The sequence below is a fragment of the Leptodactylus fuscus genome, chromosome 3 (genome assembly GCF_031893055.1).
Source record: "Leptodactylus fuscus isolate aLepFus1 chromosome 3, aLepFus1.hap2, whole genome shotgun sequence".
Taxonomy (NCBI): Eukaryota; Metazoa; Chordata; class Amphibia; order Anura; family Leptodactylidae; genus Leptodactylus; species Leptodactylus fuscus.
Genome location: NC_134267.1, coordinates 55,138,021 through 55,165,722, shown reverse-complemented (window position 1 = coordinate 55,165,722; position 27,702 = coordinate 55,138,021). Strand labels below are relative to the sequence as shown.

Genomic DNA, 27,702 nt, shown 5'->3' with positions numbered 1-27,702 from the left:
AGCCACTATCTATCATAAGAATAATGGTATATTTTATGTGACAGAGAGACCTTTGGTGCCCTCTCAGTGTCTGGTAGACTGCTACCTCTGCACCCCTATATATACATCCCTGTTATGAAAGGTCCTGTGTTTATGGACCTAACCATTGTGCATAGAATAAATGTCCACAATTTCTTCATCTCTAATCTCAAAACACAACTTTTACTATCAGACTATATACTCACACGTCTGTTCAGCCAGAGATCCAGTGGAGAGTCTCCATTCTGGTCCCATCTTCCTGACCATTGGTCTGGTCTGTTCAAAAGAGTCATCATCGCTCTTATGTGCTGGAGACGCTCCGTTGGATCCCCGATAGAAAGGATAAGTACATAGTTTGTTTCCTACTAGACTCCTTTAAATTCTGAGTCTCTGCCAGATATTTTCCAGACTTTCCTTCGTTTACCAATCCCATGTCAAGGTTAATGATCTACGTTACAAAACATTATTTTATGATAATTTGGAGGAAGGACCATGTGGGATGTCCCATAAGGACAATTCCTGTCCCTATACCTAATTGAGCTGCTTTAGCGGAAATGTCTAGCTGACCAATGCGGTCCCAGGCTAATCCAGATGTTTATAAAGAGTCACAGAGATGGTTTGGGGGCTCCTATACAAATATGGTTGCTAAGATTGGAAACATGTATATATTTTTTTTAAGTAGCAGCGCCATTTCAGCATAATAGAACATATAGTTTATATTTTATTTTCAAGGTTTAAATAAGGATACAAAACAGACTCAAAAATTGTAGTTACGTAAGAATAAGGAATAAGTCAAATTTTTTTCCAAGTTCTTGAAGGGTGCTACAAGTAAGATCACTCTTTCCACAATCTCATGTAATGCTACCTAAAAGCTTTGCCTTGCATGAGTTGTAACAGGCTAGGACAGATTAGAGCTATCGATTGATGCCTGGAGAAGGTTCTCAGTGAGAACGGAAGGTAAGCAGTGGAGACAGACAGCTAAAATATCGATCTCCAGCAGCAGGGAAACTGCACTTCAAAATGAAGGTCAGGGCTTTTTTATCCCACCTATTATAGCTACCGCGGTGTTCATCAGGGCACAGCCAAGATTGGTGTTGCTTGGGCAAGTGCTTATACCTCCAAACTCCAGTCTGTCTTTAGATAACTGGTTACAATAACTGACAGGAACAGCTCAAGATGGCAAGTTAAATCTTGCGCTTCCGCCTGAGCAAGGTAACAGAGGTCGACCGCAGACAAACCTGTCACTCAGGGATGATCATCTCACAGAAGAGAGCTGTCAGCTGCCACAGGGAAAAATTGTTGCGGCAATGGCAGAAAACGAATGAAAATGATGAGAAAATGCAATATAAGAAAACTGTGCTCATTAGTTGAATGGTTGACAATGGCTAATCCTTGCCATATAAATCTCCATGGATGTCAATATAGGATTAAATCATGCGAGTTACTCTAGAATTTGGTGGACCACAGTATCCATAGTCTATAGTTCGTGTATGTGCATAGTAATCAAAACATCTGTGTAACCTGGGCGTCCATCACGTGACCATGGACTGTACGTCAAGAGACCATGGACCATAAGCCTCTGAGACAAGGAAGTGAAGAGGGCGCCATCACAGTCAGTAAGACATTTGAGGTGGCACTAGATAAGGAAAGTTCTTCACGGAGGACAAAGATATTGTGATGCTTAGTGCCTTGTTTCTGATTAACATGATAAGGGCTGTGTGTAATAGGTGGATATACTGCATTAAATGCCAATGTCCTGCTAGAGTGTAAAGGGGTTGTCCAGGGATCGGTAATGAGGGACTCAGGGGTTCCAGCCACGTTAAGATCCTGAGATCTCTATCCTCTGTCACAACTACTTAAATGGGTTGTCCAGGTTGTGTTTCACCTTCCCCAACCCCTCTGAGATTGCTGACATTCCTGGACAACTCCTTGAATTACCTGTGATATTAACTTGGGAGTCGGAGTGCTGTTTCCAATCACATGAACAGAGTGTTGTGACATAGGCCAGGACCCCAGGTCCCAATCCCTGGACCAGGCAAAGTGAATTCCAACTCCCAGGACAACTCTTTCAAATACATGTTCTTGCAAAAAATAACTATATAAATTATATGGAAAAATGAAACATTAAAATTCTAGACAGAACTAGTCTGATTCTGATAAATTAAAGATACAACTTCTTGACATTTTAAAAGACAAAAAAAATAATATTTTAAAACATATTTAAATTTTAAGAGAGATTTTTAGAATAGCCGTGGCTACAATCCAAATGTCTGCACTTTGTAAAGTCTTTGTAGAAACCAATGATTAAAACTATGTGCGTGACCCTTCCTGCCACTGGCCTATTCTTTGAAACCTATAGGACTGGCTTTACGGGAGACAGTATATGAGTTATACTATTCTATCAACTGTGTCTGTCTGCTGAGCGGGACAGGGCTCTGACACTGGACAATGGCCAATATTTCATGTTGAACTTTAGTGGGAGGTACGACCTTTTATAGTTATTTAACCAAGTTCAGGTTCAGGGCATGGCAAGCAGTGGCAGAGAAATGGCAAGGAAAGGTCTGGGAATACAAGTTTAAAAAGCTAAAAGGTCATCTGAGCCATTATTACTATCCAATGTGACAGGATGGGAAAAAACTAGATGAAATATATATATATATTAGAATATATATAAATGGTATACAGTTATTGGAATGGCTTTGCTGGCGAAAGTTGTCTTTAAAAGGAGCCCTGCTTTTCATTTACAGCATTGTGTAATGCCTATGTTCATATCTGCGCAGGAATCTTCTCCGTCGCAATGTCCACTTGAAATTAAAAAAGAAAAAAAATCCTACACACAAGGCTTGTTAGCTGGTTTCACTTTTAATATGACGGACCCCTTATAGTTATTGGGGTTTGTCAGGATCTGTGAGTCTCCGCTGTTCTAGTGGTTCTGAATCTAAAGTAAAAGGTTACGGTTTTTGTTGTCCTAAAGCAATGACGCATAGAGTATATTTCATTTTCAATGTGAACTTGGCATATGATCTCAATGAGCCAGGGGCTTCATAAAGGGCTCAGGTTTGATTCCGAGCTAAAGTCTGTCCAAACTTTGGTGCAAAAATGGGTCACTTTGCATGAAATAACACCATACTATCAGTTTCAATAGCCTAGCTATATAACATATAAAACTATAACAATATAAAGCAAAAAGTGGGAGGTTTAAAAGTAGCATATGTATTGATAAAACTAGAGATGGGAACAGCAGGTCCAACATCTACCTATCTCTCTTTCATATCTATCGATCCATCTATCTCATATGAATCCATCCATCCATCTCATATCTATCCATCTCTCATATCTATCCATCCCTATCTATCTATCTATCTATCTATCTATCTATCTATCTATCTATCTATCTATCCATCCATCAATATATTTACAATTTATTATGCCATTTCTATATAGAACATTTACTAAATTTTCACTATTTATATATTTGCAATAACCTTCTAACCCTAAAAGACCACCCACCTTATTTCGATCAGATTTCCTGCTAGAAATTGTCAGTTTCAGTATATATTATGTATACTAGCTAATACCACTTTTCAATGCAATTTTGTGTAGCTCACTCAAAGTTTTACTATATGAGCTCTGTTTGTTAAAATGTTAAAATTTGGGATATCCCATAATATAAAAACTATAGTGATATGAGAAAATATCAGCAATATGTCAAGATGTAAAAAATAATGCATGGCATCATCCAAAGCCAAGGAACGATGGTGCAGGAGGGACACAGTACTAGTAGGGTTGAAAGCGTATCCTGGCAGATTATATGTTGGAGAAAGGATTGGGTATACGGAATATCATCACGACTGATCCTTTGTTCCCCAGAAGATAATCCCCACCAAAAATGTCACCCCAATTAACAAGACATGCAAGCTCTTCCAAGCAGAGTGTTTATGTTTATGGTGAGGCAAGGAAGAATTAAAGGAGTTTTCAGGACTTATTAACTGATGACCTATCCCTTAGGATATGGCATCAAATGAAAATGAGTGGGGGTCCAAAACCGGAGACCCCTGGGGATTAGTTGTTTGAAGCAGTGGTGATGCTCCCTGAGGGCTTCACAGCCCATGTGATGTTATGTTCATTGATCACAAGGTCTGTTTTGCAGTATATTCTCATTCAAGTGTATGGGATGAGCTGCGATACCAGGCACTATACAAATGCATGGATCTGTGCTTGATACATAGTGAAGAGTTCGCAGCACTCACTTGAATAATGCGGCCTTTTCAAATAGGTGATAGGACCCTCACCAATCTTTATGTATACTTAATATTTAGTCCCCATCGATCATGAACTGATGAACTATCCTATAGATCGATCCTGTTTAGGAAAACTTTTTTTTTTTTTTTTTTTTTGCTGCGTTTGGCGGAAATCAAACGCAGCAAAAAAAAAAATTACTTTTCCGCAAAGTAGGGTCTCCAGTTATCTAAGATCTATTGAAGGTGTATGGCCACTTTAACACAGGACGCATCTTCTCCATTAACTTTGCTAGAGGTAACCCATAGCGGATGCGCAAAGTGATATAAATAAATTAAAAAAATACAAAAAATAAAAGTCTGAAATAAAAAAAACTTAAGTTCTTTGGTATCTACTTAAAAATCTTTTCTAAGACTAAAAAAATGTATTTGGTGGAATTTGTCTTCATGATGAAATGATTACAGTGCAAACCCCGGAGATTTTTCAATGGCTCAGCAGGTTTCTGGTCCCCATGGAAACCAAATCTGGTACATTGTCCTCCACTCAGCTGGAGTATTGAATGTTGGGGCCTTTTGTGCATGATGAGATTTCTTCTGCAACCTTCCAGCAACAGACTTCAGTGCTTCCTCCTGACTCGCTTCTAATTGAGATGCAAATTAATCTCTGCGGCTGATTACACTTCCCTCAAAGCTTCTGACAAGTGCAGCTGTATCCAGAGTCTGCAGACGTTCCAACAAGTGACTTCAGCTGTCTTTACTTGAAAACGGCTGCCAAGCTTCCACTGTCCTTGTGGAGATAGATTTGTTTCAGAAACACCCATTCCCTAAACTCTAGTAGACACAATTATCCATCACTCCATTGTCGTCTCTTTGTACGTTGTGCGCAGGAACCTCAGCAGAACTTTCATGTGCTAGAATCAGACTGGCCACTTTCATATTGTCAGCGTAGGTCAAGACCCTTTTCTTCTGATACTCATCCCAATTTCCAAGATTCTTGTGGAGGGATTTTCGGCGCCGTGTCGCTTTATTACAGAGCAGAATGTGCAGAAATGTGACTTTCTAAATTGCATCTAAATGGTCTTCATCACTGTCCCTAAATTTTTATTCAACAGGATTCAGAAAAATCTAATGTCATTTTATGGTCTGAAAATGTGGCTAAATAAAAATTTCTTCAGACAAAAGATCCATTTAAAGCTGGCCACGCTAAAGGGGGCGCCGGAGATGTCTGGTACCCAAGACTTGTCACTGCCATAAATTAAATCTGCATGGAGACACTTGCTGTATATGTAAGATGTATGTGCGAAGGAGAGTATTGGCTGCATTACAGCCGATCACACACACTACAAAGGTCTGAACTATTAAAAGTCAATGCTTAATCATTTTTGGCTACCTCATCCCTCTAAAAAGATGTTCTAAAAAGTGATTAAAAAGTCATGTGTACTAATAAAAGTACAGTCTGCCCCACAAAAAACAAGCCCTCACACAGTTCAGTAGAGAGAAATCTAAAAAAAAATATTCTGAGAAAACACATATTGAGACAATTCTTTTTTGGTTTTTAAAAATGTAAATCATACAGACAGAAAAGATCGTGTATTTTTTTACCATGGCTCTGAAATTGGAATCCGGAACAATATTTGGTTAGAGTCAACCTCACAATTCTACAGTCTTTCAATATATGATATAGAATGTTAAATGGTACCATCAAAAAAGTTATCCCCTTAAAAAAAAAAAAAAAAAAGGTCCTTATATGGCCATGTTGCCGGAAATATAAAAAGTTATGGCTATTGGAAACTGAAAAGTAAGAAATAAATTAAAATAAATTGGAAACTGTCCACGTCCTCAAATGGTAATAATAATTGTACGGCAGTTTTATATGCACATTGTATAGCACTGTTTCTAGATGATGTATGGAGCTATTATTTATATACCGGTACTCATTATATATATATATATATATATATATATATATATATATATATATATATATATATACACACATATATATATTAGATTTTATTTGAGCACTGACATTGTGTGACACTACTCAGCTCAATCACGCAGATTGTGAAGCTCAAACTTGTATATGGAGTCTTACAGGTAATGAGCCCTAGAAAAAAGACATCTTGCCCTCTAGTTCTACCTATGGGCAGGTACCCTGTAGTAAGTCAATGTCCAAGCAAGCAGCTAGGGATTTCGGCCTAACTAGAGTCTTGTCCCTGATCAGCCCAGGACAAGGTACTTATTGACTGGGGAGATACCTTTGATGCCGCGGTGGCAATAGATGGTCACAGTTTTCTAGAGGAGAGTCAATTTGTGTTCCATGCTACAGAATGTTACTAGCCACTTGTCAGAGTTCACCAATTTGGCCACATGAACTATAGGAACCTATAGGGGAGTTTGGTGGCCTCTGCACTAGTGTAATTTACGCCAAATTTATCAAATGTGATTTCTGCGCATCTATAAATCACTGCCTAATAGTCCAAAGGAGCACCAAAAACTCAGATTTTTTGATTTTTTTTTCCTGGAGGACAGGGCTTACAAAATAACTCCCCCTTCCTTGACTTTTTGGGTGCATTAACACTGAGTAAACGCTAGCTTATTCTGAACGTAAAACACGTTCAGAATAAGCGGCGTCTAAAGCAGCTCCATTCATTTCTATGGGAGCGGGGATACGAGCGCTCCCCATAGAAATGAATGGGCTGCTTCTTTCACTCCGTGCAGTCCCATTGAAGTGAATGGGGAGTGCCGGCGTGTACGCTCCGGCATGAGCAGAGCTTGCCGTATACGCCGGCACTCCCCATTCACTTCAATGGGACTGCTCGGAGTGAAAGAAGCAGCCCATTCATTTCTATGGGGAGCGCTCGTATCCCCGCTCCCATAGAAATGAATGGAGCTGCTTTAGACGCCGCTTATTCTGAACGTGTTTTACGTTCAGAATAAGCTAGCGTTTACTCAGTGTGAATTCACCCTTTTAGTGGATTGTTCTGACCATGTTCTATGACCCATGCAGAGGCCATGGGGGGGGGGGGGGCTGTAATGAAATGAGCTGTGAACACCAAAAGGTTTTGAATGGTGCATCTTGTGTTCTCTATATATAAATGGTTTCTTTTATTGTAATCTTGCTTGTAACGATGAAGAGATGACTACTGAGAAGTGCTCTCTAAAGAAGAGGAAATGTCAGTCTATTATTAGGCATTGTGGACAGAGTTTTTCTTTTGTTTTTAAATATACTGTAGATAGAAACATTAAAAAAGAAACTCAAAAATTCCTTAAAACTATGTTTAGTTTAAAAACTTTAAAAAAAAGCAATTTTCTGATGGCATGTTCCCTTTAAAAGCTCTATGCGAGACAAAGTTTCTTTAATTATTAAAGTTTTTTTTTTTTTTTTAATTTATCTTTTAAAAATATGATCAGTTACGTCTTTCTAACTTGTCTATAGCGAGCCCACAAAACCCCACGTCATCGACCATTCATAGTCAACTAAAAGACACTTGCGAGACTGAATACGGAGCACGTCAACTTGTGGGCGAAATGTTGACAACGCTACATCGCTGAGGATGACGGCAGCTCTTTGATCATTCTTCCAAGATGACTCAGGTCTTCTTTCAATTCATGTAAAATACAAATCTCCATGTGACAACTACCTGCACTCTGCCAAAATATCAAATGAAAGCACTTACCAAGTCATAAGACATATGCCTAGCATAAAAAGGATACAAGCTCTGGTAGAGAGGGATAAGAGACTTGACAGCTCTGCTGGCATTGATACAGGTTGCACATACAAGAGTTGGCAATAGCTTCTCTGTTACAATAGCGCCGTCAAAAAGGGGACCGAAAAATGGCACCTATAAAATAAGCACAGATTTTTAGAAACAAAAGGATTTCATACAGATTCATCCACAAAGACAAGCTGTCATCATAGAGGCGGCATGTACGGCATTCGGGGTAGTATTGGCTTGGCATAGCTATACAGACAACAATGTGCTCTTTCAATGGTTTTTCTCTATGGAACCTACGTTATTACAAATTTACAATGCATCTTTAAGGGGGGAGAAGGCAAAATATTTGCTGAGGGTCAAAACTTAAGGGTATATGTCTTAAGTAACATCTGCCGGGAAAAAATGCTATATATGGTATGGCATAATACAGAGGGATATTGACTGTCTATAACATAGATAGGCAGACTCGGAACATTCATAAATATTCATTAACTTGGCATTACATACACACCGGTAAGAATACATGACTGAGCAGCTCAGCATCAGATAGTGCGATTGGCTACAACCCTACTGAAGAAGTCCATAAGCTCCACCCCATAGACTTAAACAGGTGGGCTAAGATAGCCAATACAGTATGTTCGGATCTGTGTTAGGGCTGCAAGACCTGGAACTCTGCATGCCCATTACTCCTCTGAAGAAGTAATGTAACGCAACAAAAGAAGCTGCGTTTCTGCAACGTGGGGCCTTAGCCTAAAGGTAGTCTATCACCATATTAAACTGCCACCACCTTGTGACACTACTTATTGGTTACATATAACACCTTTATAGATTTGGAGAAAATCGACACTGAAGTTTTATGCAAATAAGGCAGTTGGTGCACTGGGGGTGGGCTTATTGCTTTGGTGCTCAAGTAGGATAGGTGATGCCATACTATTGGGAGGATCAATGGTTTGGGGAGGCAGCAGATGGTCAGACTGAGTGGTAAGAGCAGAGCTCCAGTGAGCTTAAGGCCGACCCCCATTGCACCAATGGCCTCAATACCATAAGACTTCAAGGTTGATTTTCTCCAAATGACATACACAACTGAGGTATATTGTCTATCCCTACAATGTGCTCTGTAACAGGGTGGCGACCATTGAATATGCTTGGGAGAAGTGGTAGACTCCTTTAAAACAGAATCAGGGCTTCCCGTATAAGTGAAAGCAAATACACCAGTCTGAACTGAACCTTATAGTGGGTTACAGCTGTATACTGTAGTATAAAAGAAAAAGGCATATAAATGAGCAATGGTACCAAAATCTAAGCCAATTCACAATCTATTGCAATCCGACTCATCTTCCTTCCTGTTATGCTAGATGTATTTTCTGAATTATTAAAAACAAAAATAACCATAATACAACCACAAATGGCAGGAATCAGATAAAAACAAGTTATTCATAAGTGGTTTCATTTTTTTTTTTATTCCTGAAAGAAGACAAGAGATGGGCCACGCAGCGATTAGTGACATTTGACAGGGGTCACAAACCGTTCTCGACACTGCTAGGATGAATGGGGAATCTGTTTTTCTGCATACATCAAGAGATAATAGAGTAGCATTGATAATAAAGAGGAGTGTAGCATGCACAAGCATCCTAAAGAAATGCTGCACCATTGTTAGAGGCTAGGAGGCAAATATTCAGTATACAGCTCCGCCAGTTGTTACAGAAAAGTGACAGACATGCATCTAATCAGCATCTAACATTAGGAGAGGGAGACCAGAGGAGGGGGGGGGCGCAAACAAAAAAAAAAAAAAAGAGCGTATATAAAGCCTGAGTATTGATCGGCCCAATCACAACGGCCTCCTATCCTGAAGAGCTCAGCAGGGCAGATTGAGCAGCTCTCCAGAAGAGACAGAATGCAGCCTCGGCCTCCACTCCAGCACTTTGATAAGCTCACTTAGGTCCTCCAGGGAGAAAACGGTCAGGTCTGACACCAGATTTGCACCATCTGTTCCCCTTTTCTTATGTGTGCAGACCAGCCCTAACTGACCACAGCCAGCTCACATACAGACGGGTGCTGGATTTAGTAAAATCGCTATTGCAAGAGAAGAAACACATGCTTTGTGAATTATTAATAATGCACTTAAAAAGCTAGCTGCATGCCTTCAGGTGTTCACATCGACACAGCCGACTGGCTGCAAAATCAATCTAAGCAAAAAAAAAAAAACCCATAAAAACCTAACACAGCAATGTTGTTTGAGAGTGAAACAGTTAACAAAAGAAATGTACATAAATATAGGCATTAATGTACAATATAGTGAAAAGCAAATAATGGTCATTCCATAGAGTACCAGGTGGGGGCTGCACATAGAGGTAGAAGGTTTGAGAGTTGTTAAAGAACATGGAAAAATACAGCCTGTTATATAAACTGTGTTAAATGGAAAGAAGGCGGCTGTAACTGCGGCTTATATTCGCACTGCTGTATCCTGACGTGACCAAGGGTAAGGTTCAGATAACCTGTCATCTACTGTGTTGTCTTAATCCCGTACTTGCTATGAGACACTAACTACGGGTTATAGATTTGTTGTGAGTACTATACAAAATTGTATGGGGCATATACCGTACTCTGCTCGCAAGGCAGCCAAATGTGCACCTGTTCTCAGTATTATCTGGATTCTTTTATAATAAGTCTTAATAAAGATTATGTTTTATATATAGGGGACCATATAAGTTTACTTTCCATTACAGGATGAAGTTTTGTGTCGGTACAAAGAGAATGATTTTCTATGACACGATTTTAGTGACCAAAACAAAGTCTGAGTAGCCCAATTGGACGTGTAAACACTGAATTCTCCTGATGTTGGTCCTAACCGCCTCAAATTTGGGTGATCAGTAGCTAAAATAATATGAGTTATCTCTGTCTTAATTTTATTTTTATTTTTTATTTTTTTTAAATGTAGATTGTGAGCCCCACATAGAGCTCACAATGTACATTTTTCCCTATCAGTATGTCTTTTTTTTTTTTTGGAATATGGGATGGAAATCCATGCAAACACGGGGAGAACATACAAACTCCTTGCAGATGGTTTTTTGCCCTTGGCGGGATTTGAACACCAGGACTCCAGCGCTGCAAGGCTACAGTGCTAACCACTGAGCCACCGTGTGGCCCCAATCTCTGTCTTAATTTTAATGTTCTCAAAACTATTCAAAAAGTTTTCATAAGAAAACTAAAAAAAAAAAAAAAAAAAAAAAATACAACCCCAAACAACAGTAAGAAATGTGCATTATATAAAGAGAGTGGACGAGGTTAGCTTCTGAGTACAAAGATCTATGGCCCAGTCAATGACACTAGTTAAAACACTAGGGAATGGGTAAATTATTGTACCAAATGGCTAAGAATTAATCTCCAATGACTCGCTGCAATATAACGAGGCATCTGTGTCCCAGGGAGCCCATAGCATGTCCCTAGCGGTATGTGCGGTGCGGAGAGCCTGCGTGCTAGCCTTTGTCCGCCATGGCAGGCAGCTTTTCACCTCATTGTTTAGAATACCCTCATACATCTGTGACGCGTGGAATGCTTTCATTCTAACAGACTTACTATTGTCTTTTCTCCGCAGCTTGGTCGCATTACGTCTGTGATAATTATATTGCTTAATTAAGTGAAAAAAGCAGAACTTGCATTTCTATATTTAACAAGGGAGCAACAAAATATAATTTTTTTTTGTATTAGACGGGCATCTATCAGAAAGTGTGTAACAGAGCTGTATGCGGAGTCAGCCCTGTTCCAGGTGCCCCGAATGCAAACAAAAAGACTAACATTATGCTATATAAAGGGCCAATGTTGCTATGGATTCTGTAACCTGATAGACGGGACAGGCTTTTCATCTGATTAGGCAATGCTATTTAAATAGCAGGAATGAGGCCAAATAGCAGACATCTCCCTTACAAGCATCTCCCATACACCCCGGGGTCAGTAGCTAGTGAACAAAAGGTCAGCTGCACTTGCCCTGGAAATGTCTGGATACAGTTTATTGCTTTGTAATGGCTCTGGGTTCTTTTTTAATATAGGAGTACCAATCCAACTCAAGTGGCCTCGCTGTGTGTACACCTCTGCTTACACAATATCAATGGGCATTTACAAGTCTAGTCATTTTACTCATTTTCTATCCATTATTTCCAGGCACGATATTTTTTTTTTTACGTTTCCAGAATTTACGAACATTGTTATTTTACCGCACAGTCCAGATTATGCTGTAAAAGGTTACCAGTAAATTCAGATGTCAGTTTTATAGCCCCCCCCCCCCCCCCCCAGCAGCAATGGACAATTTACAGGGAGTCGCCACCTTTGCCCATCATTTTTATTGCTCCACTGTATAATAAATAAATCAACTTTACAAACAAACTTTATTAAACATCTCCATGGTTACAGACTACAAACAAATGCAATGTAGTCTGACAGTATAGCCATATTCCTTTCCTTCTTATTCCCTAATTTTTAGCGCTTAAGTGTCAGGTTAGCAAGAAGTAAAGAACAGATTGACTGCAATATGACGGCAGAATCGGACTATGCACGGCTTGTTTGTAGATTGTGAGCCCCACATAGAGCTCACAATGTACATTTTTCCCTATCAGTATGTCTTTTTTGGAATATGGGATGGAAATCCATGCAAACACGGGGAGAACATACAAACTCCTTGCAAATGTTTTTTTTGCCCTTGGCGGGATTTGAACACCAGGATTCAAACGCTGCAAGGCTGCAGTGCTAACCACTGAGCCACCGTGTGGCCCCTTGTTTGTATAGTCTGTTACTATAAGTCTACATAGCAACTTTTGTACAAAAATAGTAGAAGATTTGTAATTGACACTTACTTACAAAAGGCGACTACTTTATTTTAGGTGTAATAAAAATAGCTGTAAAGGTGTGAATAATCTTAAGTGGGTTTCAATAGAGTCATAATTTTTTACTAACTAGCCTCTGCCCACGACTTCGTCTGCGGGTTGTTGGCGTCCATCATCCGCCTATATTTAGCAATTTGCTGCTGTCGCTGGTTTGCCTGCTCCGGCATTTCGGCAGCTGTTAAGCTGTCCTGCTGCTGAACTTATTCCTCACACCGTGCCTGTGATAGTTCCAGCATCTCAGCAGCTCACTGGGACACCATATTAATGAGCGTGTTCTTGGCGTTGATGATTCGCATGCTCCGGTGTTTCGGCAGCTCTCAAGCTGGCCTGCTGTTAAACTTGTTTCTTGCACTGTGCCTGGGATTGTTTCGGCATCTCAGCAGCTCACTGGGACGCCATATAATGAGCGTGTTGTTGGTGTTGATGATCTGCATGCTCCAGCATTTTGGCAGCTCTCAAGCTGGCCTGCTGCTGAACTTGGTTCTTGCACTGTGCCTGGGATTGTTCCGGCATCTCAGCACCTCGCTGGGAAGCCATATAATGAACATGTTGTTGACATCGATGATCCCCCTCTGCTGCACTTGAGAAGAACTCTGTGAATTGTGGCTACCTTCATAGCTCTGGTTGTTTGCAACAAATTAGATTCTCTTTTTCCAGGCATGTTAAAAATTGGCATACTGCCAATTTGAATTAAAGGTGTTTGCCCAAGTTTGTCAGCACCTCCTGGAGCAGATCAGATAATATGCAAAGTTGTTTACACACTGAGGGTTAAGTGTATTTACACAGAGAGATAACTGCCTTGGGTGAGATAAGGAGCTGCTAAGATCTGTTTAATATAGTATGTGAACCTAAATTCATAACTGTCATGAAACTGTCATTTACCGGGATAAAAAGTAGCCTATATTTTAATCGAGGTTACAGTCTGTGTGCCAAATTTCATTCAAATCCGTTCAGCTGTTTTTGAGTGATTGAGGAACAAACACACAAATATCCAAACTTTCACATTTATAATATTAGTAGGATAGGATCCATAAATCAGATAAGAAGTGCCTAAGGTCTAACTATTAGGGCCCAGGAACAGGTGCCCCACGTCTCCCAAATGAGTCATGCATGTGCACTGCTACTCCATTGAAAGTCTACGGGAATGACAAAGAGCACTGTACTTATATCTATATCAGTCCCATGAAGATTGAATGGCGCAACAGCACGCACAAGTGCGACTACCACTCCCTTCAAACAGGAGACATAGAATACAGATACTTGTAACCAGTGGCGGCCCCAGTGTTGGACCCCCAGCTATCAGAAACTTATCAATGTGGCCTGGACTGCAGCTTGATCGACAACTCTGCTCTGAGGTTCTGCTCTGGGAGATCAATGCCCAATGTTACTTACAGCCACAGCAGATTATGGCCATAAATTATGAAAAAAAAAAAATCATAGATAGGTGCAATGATCTCCCAACATAGTAGCATAATATGCTATGAACAGCAGGACACCTTTTATGTTTATTTTATATGTGGCCTTTGCCTTATTTCCCCATTGAATGGGGCAGGAGCTTAACCCTTATGTACTATCATGGTGGCTATCATAATGATATGTGTATGATAGTGATTTATGATAGACACTATGAGAGTACTTATGGGTTAAGATTGGGTGACAACACTATTTATTCTCTATGGAAGTGCTGTAGGTGTCCCGATTTTATCTGTGTGCACTCAGGGGTACTTTTCTTTTAATTTGTTTTCTGACATGGCTATATTAAAGGGGAGCATTATACTGTGGGAATGTAAGTAAGGATGCTTTCACACGGAGTAACACTCATTCTGACACGTAAACACTAGAGATGAGCAAACACTTTGTTTGGCGTTTTGGAGGAGGAGTTGTGGCAGCATCATACTCGAATTTTTCTTAGAGAGTGCTTGTTTTATGCTAGGAAAGCCATCGCCTTGCGGTGGATGGCCCCTAGATCCCCATCTGTCTCCCAATGGCGGAAAATGGTTAACTCGGTTCTCCCATTTAATCAGATTATATATAAAGGGAGGGGCTGTCCCCAGAAATTTACTACGGTATGGGGTGCGTGGTGTGATTCTCCCGTGACCCAATACTCTGCTCCCATGATGCGTTTGGCCTTAGACACCTTTGCTCCATAAATAGGAGCTACTGCCAGATAGGTCTGTGACTCCTCGTGTGGGGAATATATGTGACTGTTGTAACTTTGTTGTTGTGTCATGTGATATTGTGTTCAGAACTGTGTTGTGGTCGGGTTGGGGTCGGGATGGACCAGTGCTGTGGCTTGTTTCTGGTTAACTGTATGTTTCTTGTGCTTATACTGTACCTGTGTTTTTCTTTTGTTTTGATTGTATTACTTGCTTTGTTATGTAATCTTCAATAAAACGAGTTTAAAAAAAAAAGAGATGAGCAAACACTATTCGAAACAGCCGTTTCGAATAGCACACTCCCATAGAAATGAATGGATGTAGCCGGCATGCGGGGAGTTAAGCGGCCGGCCGCTGGCAAAGTCTGCGTGCCTGCTGCTTCCATTCATTTCTATGGGAGCATGCTATTCGAAACAGCTGTTTCGAATAGTTTTCGCTCATCTCTAATAAACAAGTGTCAGAGTGACCGCTGTAAAACAGAATCCCATTGACTTCAATGGGTGCCGTCTTACGCACGCTACACATTGAAATCAATGGGTTAAAAAGCCTCCCATTGAATTCAATGTGTAGCACGCGTAAGACGGCACCTATTGAATTCAATGGGATTATGTTTTACAGTGGTCACTCTGACACGTGTTTACGTGTCAGAATGAGCGGAGCGTTATTCCGTGTGAAAGAACCCTAAGGCTATGTTTCTGAAGACTTCATGTCCGCTGAAAATAGTCGGAGGAAAAAGTCCTGCAGGGAGAACTTTTCTTGGACGGTTTCAGTTTTAAAACCACACCCAACAGACCTTATTATAGACAACAGGGTCCAGTAGGCTCCATGTGTAGGCGCTATTTATCAGTCCACCTCTCTGCTGTTTTGGTCCATGACAAGGTAGAGCCAGTGTATGTGTGAACTTAGCTTCACTGGTTCAGCATTGGTTTTTGGACGTGGGTTACACAAAGCTGGAATTTGTAGAGGAATCCGAGGTGGAAGACCCCCTCAAATTCCTTTTCGAAATTTGGTGTGTGAACATACCCTTACTGGACAGTCACCAAAACCGTTTTCTAAGAAACCAAGAGCTTCCTATGACCAGGTCAGAATTGTATCCTCTGGAAATAAACTATAAAGGGCCCCTTCACACGGAGTTTACGCTCCGTGTATTCTGTCTACGCGCTGTGTATTCTGTACATTTTACACGTGTAAAATGTAGTTAGCCATTGAGTTCAATGGCTTTTTCGTATAACGCGCATCTTCTTGCGCGCGCAAAATGACGCGCGTTATACAAACATGCCATTGAACTCAATGGCTAACTACATTTTACACATGTAAAATGTACAGAATACACGGAGCGTAGACAGAATACACGGAGCGTAAACTCCATGTGAAGGGGCACTAAAGCTTCTGACTAAATGAAAGCAAGCAGAGATCCTGGAAACTGTAAGGAATGGATGCACAATATGATAATACATTGTATAACTTGACAACTTGCTGAAACTCTAATATCTGGACACAACATCTCCTGTATTACAGGCTGTAGTTTCAAGAGGTAAAGTTTCATGTTTACACTTCTGACAATGATATTTCCTGCAGCAAAGACATTAATTACCGCGGATTAATAATTCTCCTCTGGATGTCTAATTGTAATACATTTGCTGCATCATATTGAGCTGAATGGTAAAGTACTTTAATGACTGTTGATTCCAGATTTTCTCAGTCCCTCATTTATCCAGCTGTCAGAGCCCTTGACTGTGCTTTCTAGCACTTGAGACTAGGCTTTGATCACTGTGTTTCCAAGTAGATGAATGCACAGAACTATTTTATATTTGCAGGCATATCTTCTCCTCCGCTCAGCTATGGATGCAGGTAACAAACTGGCAAGCCTTGTATTTAAAAAGGTATCCATTTACTTCTATAAGTCTATCCGGCTCCTGCTCTTATGTGTTGCGGAGGTGGGTACTGTTGTAGTCAAAAGCTTAACAGTTCTCCATTTACGACATCTATCAATGCATGAAGATGTGAGTCATTTAACAACCACATTATCCTCAGCCACGCTCTCTCTATAGTGCAATGCAAGTTCCTCCAACACACTAGACATATTCATGGAAGATGTTCTCAGATAAAAGGAAGACATATCAATATCGGTAGGTAGCACCTACTTCAGCCAAGACACCAATGGAACATCATAGAGTCAGATAATGAACACTTGCGGCTCATAGGCGACCTAGTTTTCAAAGTAAAATATCCTCAGTAAAGAATATTTTCATGCACACTTTAAGATGTGTATACGGTTCCCCCCTGCTGGCCATGTACCGATAGGGGCTGGACACCCTGACACAAGTACTACCTTCAGGACAATGGTCGTCTAAGCATATGTTCACAAGGTCCAGAGCCATAAGCTTTGTTATAGCCATGAGTGGAGCAGATACCACTACCTAGCAGAAGTGCATTGACGCTTGATTTATCATGAACCAACTAGGCAACTGATACAAGTTTTTAGCGAGGCCCATGGACCCCAAACAAAATTTGCGCCACAGCTATGATAACTCCACAGGCCTCGATTTCCATTAATACTCCTGTTTTTTATGTGGGTTTGTCTGTGACATTAAAGAGGACCTTTCATGTCCTCAGGCATATACCGCTAGAAAGCCACTGAAGTCAGTGCACTGTTGGCATTCCCGTTATGTGCCCCGGGGATGGAGAGATCAGTGCTGTTATAAGAAGGGCGTTCCTGACAGTCTAGCTGGGCTTTGAGGAACGCCCCTCCTGACTGTAGTTGTCCATAGACTAGTATTGAGGGGTGTTCTTCACAGCTCAGAGTCATGGCTGGGCGGTAGGGAATGCCCCCTCTGACAGTACAGGGATATGGACGAGTACTGCCAGGAGGGGCATTCCTCACAGCCCAGCTAGACTGTCAGGGACACCCTTCTGAACCCTTCTGGTAATGGCACCGATATCACCAGCCCTGCGGCACATAACGGGAAAACCGACAGTGGTCCTCTTTAAAGAAGTTATGCCATTAAAGACACTTATTGCCTATACACAGGGAAGGGGATAAATGTTACCTAGCTTGGGGTTCAACCATTGGGTCCCTCAGCGATCAGGAGAATGGGGGTCCTGATGCCCCCCCTGCATTCTCCCTGTGAATGCAGCACCAGTGTTCTTGCATGTCTGGTTATCCATTCACTACAATGGGGCTGCTGGGATTGCAAGACCTAGCAGCTCCCACTGGCCTCACAAAAGTGAATGAAGAGTCACACACTGGCACTTCATTCACAGGGAGAATGTAGGGGGACTTTCAGTCTCCTGTTCTCCTCATAGCTGGAGGACCCAGCAGTCAGATCCTTGCTATGTGACACTTATCCCCTCTGCTGTAGATCGGGAAGAAGAGTCTTGAATGGCACAACCCCCTTAAGGGATCGTTCACACATCCCTTATCAAATCTACTAACATTCTGCATCCCATGCAAATTATTAGGCTACTATATACTATGTATCAAACTACACAAATTGGGTATAGATAAATTAGAAATGTGTGACAAAATTGAGAGGACCTTCATATACGAGGTTCACATATTATAACTACATATAATAAAATTGTTAAAAAGTATGATAATTTATTAGTGACTATAACTGTAACGCTCATTTTGTATTTCCTACTGTGTCAGGAGTAGGGCGGGGGAGAACAGTTTTGGAATATACTTTATTAACCTATCCAACTTCCTTTTTAATAGAAAACAGGATGTAAAATTCCCACTAGCAGATATCTAACCAAGCATTGCCAGGAAATCTGTCCATACACCTTTATTCAATGGAGCCTGTAGAAGCCGAAGCATTTACTTCAAATGGCAGGATCTCTAGTTGTTTATCACCTAGAAAAACGGTTCTGGCTCACAAGAAAGCGGAGATTCTCATCCTGGGTCAGAGATTGATTACTTTGGTCATCTGGTAACAGATAAAACTCACTTCTTATAGGAAAGTAAAACAACATTTTCTTTTGTTTTAGATTCATCGGAAAAACCTTTAAGCAGGGCTGTGGAGTTGATAGATTAGACCACCAACTCCTCTATTCCTCCACAGCCTGACTCCTGCTCTAACTCCATAAATGGCTGACAACCATGGTCAGGCAGAAGTAGTAAAAATCCTCTAATTCATTCAAAAAGATGATTGAAATCCTATGAAGGTAAATATGTAACAAACTATGCAACTAATGAATTATAAATATTGTATAAGATTAAGTTCACACGGCAGAATGTGAAGAGGATCACCTTCTGCTGCCAGCTTTTTCGTGTGGCTAACCGCGTCGGGATGCTGATGCAGTGGCATCCCGCTCCTGATTAGGCCCCGGATGAATGGGCCTATTCAAGAGGGAGTCTCGGATGACTCAGCCGCAGAAACCGCGTGAAGATAGGTCATGCCGCATTTTTTACCTGCTAGCTTAAAAAAAAAAAAAAGAAAGAAGAAAATCACTAGCAGAAAAAAAAAAACTGCAAGTGACTCCCATCAAAATGAATGGGAGGCATTTTTGCAGGTGGATTTTTGAGGTAGATTCCGCATCAAAATCCGCCTGCAAAAAAACTCCGTGTGAACATACCCTAAGATAGCTAAAAAATTAATAATTAACCTTTTTTATTTTGAAGTCTGAGTCAAAGTCACTACCCAGTTCTACTCCATAGAACTGCCTTTAAAATATAGTTTCACCTTTTTAAAGATAGGTCTTCTTTAAGAAGAAGTGAGGCCATCGGTTACGTACCTCTGGTTTCTTCATTATTTCTATAAAATACATCCGATTCTTCATTGGGTAAATAATAATTAAAACATCTCCAAAGTCTGTAGGTATAATGCCCCTTCGGTAGTTCCTGGTATGTTCAGACCAAACAATGTGAACTTCATCATTTCCAAGGTGCCGAAGCTGCAAGATATTAAAGAACAAGTATAAAAGCTTTTACACTATAATTCACCTCTTCATGTTAAGTATATATATGTTATGTTCCTACAGCAGCTCTGCAGACCCAAGTGCATTCATGGTAACAGACTACAAATCCATCTTGTGTAGTCTGAGGTTTAGTCTCTAGTCATACTACCTTCTGTCTGATTTTTTGCAGGGGATAGATATTATTAATACTTTATTAGGGCACAATCCGGGTAATCTGAATCTGACACTACCCTGGACTACTGCCGATCTCTATTCTTCCTGGTCCAGAGATGACGTGTTGATATAGCATGTGACTGCCGCCAACCATTGGCTGCATTAGTGATGTACGACACCCTTCAATGAACGGCTCCAGCAGTCTGATGTCATGTTGACAAGCCAATAATAGAGTAGGAATAACAGACCGGTGGGGCACCCCGGAAGTGCTGCCCCCGGAGCAGCAGGGGATTGAAGAGTATGACTCCTTTTATTACTTACCCGTTACAAGTGGTTTTTAACAAATTTCACGGTTTCGAAGACAAAAAGAGCTTCCTATAATTTAGATAAGAGACGGCTTATAAAAGCTTCTGCTCAATGAAAATTTTATTAAACTTTTTAATTAACTTTTTCTTATGGTGATGGCACACAGAAATGTCCCATTCACTAAAAATAATACGATGGAGAATAAAGGCATTCATTTGTACGTGAAACACGACGGCGAAGAGGATACAAGTGCAAGTTTAGTTCAGCCGTATCGAAGGACTTTAGGTCAGCCGCAGAACACGCATGTTATTCATGTCTCCGGTAAGGCCAGCTCTATTCATTTGGTCTGAACTGGCTGTCCTCGGCAGCAGCCTGCGTCCGCTGTCAGCCTCTGAACAAACGCTCATTTTTCAAGTCTAAGCAAAACACTATAATACTCTAAGAGGCCGTCCATGCGCCACACTCATTCACGAGCTGAAAAGGCCATCTAATTCCCCTTTTTTCTCTCCCCAATATGCAGCCAGCCGGGCAGCACGCCACTTGTGACACTGGTCATGGTACACACCTAATGGTCTGACCTCTTTTCCCTACTAATTGCATTACATGGCCAGCTGGCTCCAGCAAGAACTTGTCTGTTTGATTGAAGAATTTCTGCTCTCCAATAGTCACGGCTGCTGCTTTCACAAAGTATCTTGAGCCTGACAACCCCATTGTTTTCCTGACAGTGTGCCCATCCTAAAATCTAAGTTTTATTTGTAAATTAACCGAGAAACTTCCTGCCAGATCAGCGGTGCCTGGAGACTAATAATGTGCTCCTTTCATTCCCTTTCACTCTTACTGTATCACTGCCAATTTGTTTTTCTGCTGCCGGCCAGCCCCAGGCTATAAAAGGCTGGTAAGACATAAGTGCAATTATAGTCCTGAAGTCAAATGAATTGGACAAATCCAATAGCACAGCCCTGTCCCCACTTTACAAACCCCTACAGCAGTGAGATTAGCTGCTAAAAATCTAATCTCGAAATAGCTAACAAATTTCTACAGCAAAGGAGCAAGAGTTCACGATGGGGCTACATCTAGGTCTCTGCATGGAGAAAGGTTCTATTGCAAATGCGGCCAACTATCGAATGAACCCTACCACTTTTACGCGAGGAAAAAAAACTCATTTCGGAGCTGTTAGCTGCAATTTAGTTAGGATAACAGGACAGATTGTAAGAAGCTGTTAGCGTGATTGATTTTTTATTCTAGCCGAGAGACATCCTGATAAAGAATGTTTATTGCTAATGAACACAAATCTCAGAGCTGAAAAAGGTATCATCTGAGTCATTGGTGGCTTCGGTAGGGAATCTTCCTGTCGAAACTAAGGCATCCGATACTGCCTAAACGGCACGCTTAAGAGGTGGACAGGAGCATGGCTGGTTTCATCCAGGCACTGCGGTTACAAGTCATTTCATTTCTTCCAGGGTGGCGCGATGCTAAGAAAACGGCAAGCGCCTTCGCTATAGAGCCATGGCTTCATCAAAGCTCATCAATCAGCATTGAACATGACACTTCCCAGCTGAAGAACACAAGACCCATCTCGCTGCTCTGACACAGGTTAGGAGGGCATTCACGTAGGTGATCTATTACTTCAATTCACAGGAAACATGAGCAGAAGACATCATAATGCAGATTATCAAATGCTGCCACAACAACAGGTCATATTGTGTGGATATCATAAATAATACTGATATATGCACACACACAGATATATCTGTTTTGAAGTAACTTGCAGTTTTTCTAGCACATAAATGAACTCATTTCTTCCACTAATTTGCGCAGTAAGGGCAACAAAATCAGTCTCCTTCTCCCTCGGGCGGTTGGCAATACAGTCCTTTCTTAAAGAGGACCTTTCACCACTTTTGGGCACATGCAGTGTTATATACTGCTGGAAAGCTGACACTGCGCTGAATTCAGCGCACTGTCGGCTTTCCCGATCTGTGCCCGGTGTAAAGAGCTTACGGTGCCGGTACCGTAGTGCTCTATGGTCAGAAGGGCGTTTCTGACCATTAGCCAGAGACGTCCTTCTGCCTCGCGGCGCCAATCGCGCTGTGCTGTGGAGCGGGGAGGAACTCCCCCCTCCTGCTCCTGATAATGCTCGTACTGCGAGCAGAGGGAGGGGGCGTTCCTCACCGCTCCACAGCACAGCGCGATAGGCGCCGCGAGGCAGAAGGACGTCTCTGGCTAATGGTCAGAAACACCCTTCTGACCATAGAGCACTACGGTACCGGCACCGTAAGCTCTTTACACCGGGCACAGATCGGGAAAGCCGACAGTGCGCTGAATTCAGCGCAGTGTCAGCTTTCCAGCAGTATATAACACTGCATGTGCCCAAAAGTGGTGAAAGGTCCTCTTTAAAACCCTGAAAAAGGTATCATCTGAGTTATTGGTGGCTTCCTGTCGAAACTAAGGCATCCGATACTGCCTAAACAGTCTCCTTCTCCTTCAGGCAGTTGGTAATGCAGTCCCTTCTTAAAACCCTGCAGAAGTGTTATCTTCTGAAACTGGTCACATCACATCATAACGGAAGACAAGTATATTATAATATTTATTAGTTTTATATCAGAAAAATATTTAAACAGGGCTGTGGAGTCGGTAGCCCAGACCACTGACTCCAATTCCTTCGTAAATGGCTGACAGCCGTGGTCAGTCAGAAGCAGAAAAATTTTCTAAGGCAAGGTTCATCTTGGTGCACAGATCTCTGTCATTCAGGGGACCCGAACCATGGAGAGCCAGAACGCTAAACCGCTAACCACAGATCCCACGGAATATAATGGGGTCCGCCATTTTTATGCAGAAACGGGTGAAGAGCCCTGCTCCTATTGTTTGATACATTTCATAATTTTGTCACATTGTATTGTCTAATGTTATCTGTTCATGTACCCTCTGATTTATAAAGTGCTGTGGAATATGCTGGTGCTAGATTTATAAAATTATTATTATTATTAGTTCAATATCCAATACTGCAATGTCTGTGCACTAACTCCATGTTTTATAGCTACCAAACACATTAGATATGCAAATACTATTACAATTGTGTTCTCATCCGTTACCTTTTTGGTCAGTGAATCATCTGAATCAGACAACATGCGCGTAGAGACATGAAAAATGACTTCAACAGTAGAGGTAGCGTAATAAGGTGCAGTCTGTCCAGTGCTTCCGTTCCTCTGTAGACCACCCATAAACCCACAGTGAGTTGAAAGGTCGACCTTAAATATAGATAAAACAGGTTACAATTACATAAAGTATAAAGCCTAAATATACTAAACAGTAGGTCTGGGTTACACTAGTTTCACACAGGAATTGGGAGCCAGTCTGCCTTTCTCTGGGTTTTTGTATATGCCCCTTTTGTTTGGGTTGGTTGATGCCTGTTAGTCATGTGATTTTATTCATTATTTATTTTAAAAAAATTGAATTGTTTCAATGAGTTTATTGCAGTTCCCCTGTCGATAAGTCAACCACAGTACAGTGCCTGCTAGGTTGAGAAGCAGCACAAGGAGATTACATTTTACCAATATTAAGACATAAACCTATGGTTACATGCTGCCACTAGATAGAGTATTATTAGAAAGGAGTTGAATAGCATTGTCTTCAGGATGCTCCCCCTAGTGGTGGCAGCAAGTGGACAGAATATTTCCTTTTTAACAGCGTGTGAGATGAAGCAAAGAATTTGTAGCTTTGTATCCAAAAACAGAGCTCCAGTTCCTCTAATGATATGTTGTGAACTTAACTAGAAGAAATTGTTGGATCTATTATGGGAATAATAGGCTATAATTACAGTGTATGTACAATAAGCTCTACACTACGGTATTTATATATTTCATGGAATAAAACAGAGACAGAACATAAAGGGGTCCCATTAAATACATGACTTGTACACACAGCTCAATTTGGTGAAGTTCCACAAAACAAAAAAAGAGCTGGATCCAATGAAAGAATTATTAATGTGTGATTTTTTTTTTTTTTTTTTTTTTTTTTAAAAAAGAACTTCTTATTCCATTTAGGATTCCTTTTAGGCTTCAGCATGCAAAAAGAATGAAAATCAAACTGCAAATCAGAAGAAGAATTACCTCCCATCCGAGGCCTGCTACAAAGTCTTCATAGGCCTTGCTTCCCCCGCTGTTGGAAAGTATGGAGCACTTATCCTCCTGTCCTTCAGCGATGTAAAACACAGCGATCTTGTGGGTCTCACGACTAGTAAAGAAAAGAAACAGAGTACAAATATACAATTAAGGGTTTTTTGTTAGTACTGAACAAAACCAATAAACTGTCAGTTTATCAATATTACCCTATTTCTGTCGGTAATAAGATTTTATAATATACTTTATTAACAAATTTGGGATCCTTTCGGTGAAATCCTGCATTTTTCACTCTTTCCCTTGTTTCTGTATTGAGAGAGGTTTCTGCCTCTGACTGAATGTTACTGTGTATGGAGTACAGGCTGTGCAAGATGGAGAGAAAGTGAGGGTGGGGGAGAGTGACTTTAAACAGTTATCACTCAGACATTACATAATGTAGAAGGGAATTTGCACTTTCATATGACACCAAAAGCAAGTTTATACGTTTTATATAACAGTTATAACATTTTCTCTATATATTACACAGTCCGATCTCCATACACAGTAACATTTCGTGAGAGGCAAAAAAAAAAAAGCTCTCAATACAGAAACAAGGAAAAGAATTTTAAAAAATGCAGCGTTTCACAGAAAGGATCCAACGTTTGTTAATAAAGTATATTACGAATTTCCGTTCTACCACTTTGTTTAAATACAAAAGACACCTTATGGAACAGAACAACGGACAGACAATGCTACTGTGAACCTAGAGTTAAGGGGTTTTACAAGATTTACATATTGATAACCTGGATAGGTCATCAATACCAGACTCACCAATCAGCTGTCCACAATGCTTGTCTACTGCTCAGTCCTATTCAAGTCAATGGGGCTGAGCTGCAATACCAAGCATAGCTGCTACACACACTACAACACTGTTCTTGGGGAGCAGTGAAAGGCCACAATGCTCGCCCAAATACTGCAGCTTCGCTAAACAGCTGATATGGAGGGTGGGGAAGGCGGTGTGTTGAACCAATCTTAAAAGGACCAGGTAACAATACCATAATCCTGGAAAATTCCTTTAATATTGTGATTTGGTATGCAAAAGATAGACTGTCCTTACACAAGTAGAATATTGTAAATGCATTTAAAGGCCTTGTCCACTTGTAGAACAATATATTTTATCCTGTATGAAATGCCATAGAACATAACTCGAAGTATTTAACGTTCTAGGTTTAACTACCCTCGCCTATTCCCGGCAGCAATCCGGCACATTAACAGGGCTTTGCCTCCTGTTGGTGCAGAACATATATTGAATTGGCTCTTTGGTTCTGTCCGTTAGCTAAGGCAGATGCCTTCTCTGTCACAGAATCAACCATGATGTAGAAGAGGACTGGCTTAGCTAGTGAACCCAGGAAGACAATTGCATCACCGTGCATGGACACCGTAAGGAGGGAGAGGAAGAAGCCAATTCTGTGATGAAAAAGCAGAATAATGTTTTGAAAAGCTGGTTAACTTCTGGCACATACATCTGGACATGTCCATCCAAGAGTAAAGAGGTTATCCAGATTTTAAAAACTGATGACCAACCACTAAAATAGGTTATCAATTTCATATTGTCAAGGGTCTGCTGCTTTCCTGGTTGCGCTACCCCAGCTACCGTTTACATGCTAGGTGCTGCTCACTTCGGGTATTGTTGAGAGCACTGCAGTGATGTATAGTACACTTGAATTGGATACCACTGGAGTACACAACCACCACTATCAATAGTCCAGCAAGTGAGCAGTGCAGAGCTACGTGTCAAGAGAAAAGGCTGATCTGTGAGGGGTCCTGACAGCTGGATCCCCTCCCCATTTTTGCCAAAAAGCAATTGAGTTTAGAACTATTAGGATATCATTATTAGGATATTATATACATAACCTATCTGCAGGGTGGGTTCTGATGACATACAAAGCACACAAATTAAAGCAAAAAAAAAAAAAAAGTTTTATAAAAAAAACAAAACAAAAACAAACTTTAATGTTTCCCTCATCGGGATAAGGCACAGTTGCCAAAACAGAGCATGTGAAGCTACCTTTGCTTAAGCTGGAAATGAAGATGTATCCATCACGCAGTACGGCAATCTGTGCAAAACTGTGATTGCAATGGTCGGCTAATAGCAGCCATCTCATCAGAGCACAATGGTCTACAAACTGTTTGCTCTTTGTTCTCTCCCGCATGCCATACTCCAACAGGAATTGAGACAGACTGAGCAAATCAGCTTTAAAGTATATACCTCTACACTTCTCCACTGCAATAAATATAACCCGGGAAGGAAGCGCGGCCACAAATAACACTTACAGACATATAAAGAGCTGAATAGTTGTAATGAGCACAGCCAAGAGACTCATTCAATAATTGCTCCACGGCTTCGTTCTTTCATTCAGCCAATGTAAATCTATAAATTGCTGGTGTTTGCTACCTCAATAGCCTTCCAATTAAATTATCACTGGGATTCTCCTTACCTAATTCAATTTCTCCCCTTGCAGAATTAATCAACATGTCTACTTAACAACTCTGTGCCTAAGGGCTTTGGGGCCTTGATATCACATGTGCCTGTTGCTGCAGGAGATGATCACGTATCTGATGTCATTCTCATATTCAGAAAACTATAGAAACCACAATGAGCAAAAAAGTTCATTCATCTTCCTTTTCTGATTTAACAGCGATCATCGTGACATTAGAAAACGAAGCCCTTCTTACCCAACAGTGAATGCTGGGGAAGACGGGGCATAGCCTTGAGGGTCTGCAGACTATAGAAGAGGGTCAGTTGTGGTCACTGTGTTTTGTGGCACATGGAGTAGTTTGTAGAATTGAAATCATAAAGATGTTTTGGGGTGTAGAGTCCACCATAAAGAGCTTTTTACGCAAACCGATGATAGGTTGAATGATCACTGCCCAGTATAAGGATGCCTGGATCAGCGGAGTAAAGGAGAGAGGAGTAAACGCCGGTCTGTCGGCAGATGGATCCAGAGGGAACGAAAACTGGGCAATATTGGAGCAAAAAAAAAAAAATTGGTTAGACAAACAGTGTCCCATTAACCTAGAATGGGTATTTTGAGATGGGTATGCCAAAATGGACAATCCTTTTAAGATACTTAAGCATAAAATGTATTACGCTGGGTTCACACCAGAGCCTGAAACCTGTCATGCAGAGTCCGGCTGTGAGTGCTGGCGAGCGTTTTATG

At 41.0% G+C, this 27,702-nt stretch overlaps 1 protein-coding gene across 3 annotated transcripts in view; it reads right to left on the bottom strand.

Annotated features, from left to right (window-relative positions):
* The window catches only part of RALGAPA2 (Ral GTPase activating protein catalytic subunit alpha 2), a 214,841-nt gene that overhangs the window by 77,771 nt on the left and 109,368 nt on the right, over window positions 1–27,702 (bottom strand). For all 3 annotated transcript variants that reach the window (XM_075267599.1, XM_075267600.1, XM_075267601.1), the window contains 4 exons: window positions 24,494–24,617; window positions 23,477–23,632; window positions 19,746–19,904; window positions 7,974–8,101 (listed from right to left, as the gene is read on the bottom strand). In XM_075267599.1, the coding sequence (XP_075123700.1) occupies window positions 7,974–8,101; window positions 19,746–19,904; window positions 23,477–23,632; window positions 24,494–24,617 (567 nt within the window). The remainder of the gene's footprint in view (window positions 1–7,973; window positions 8,102–19,745; window positions 19,905–23,476; window positions 23,633–24,493; window positions 24,618–27,702) is intronic.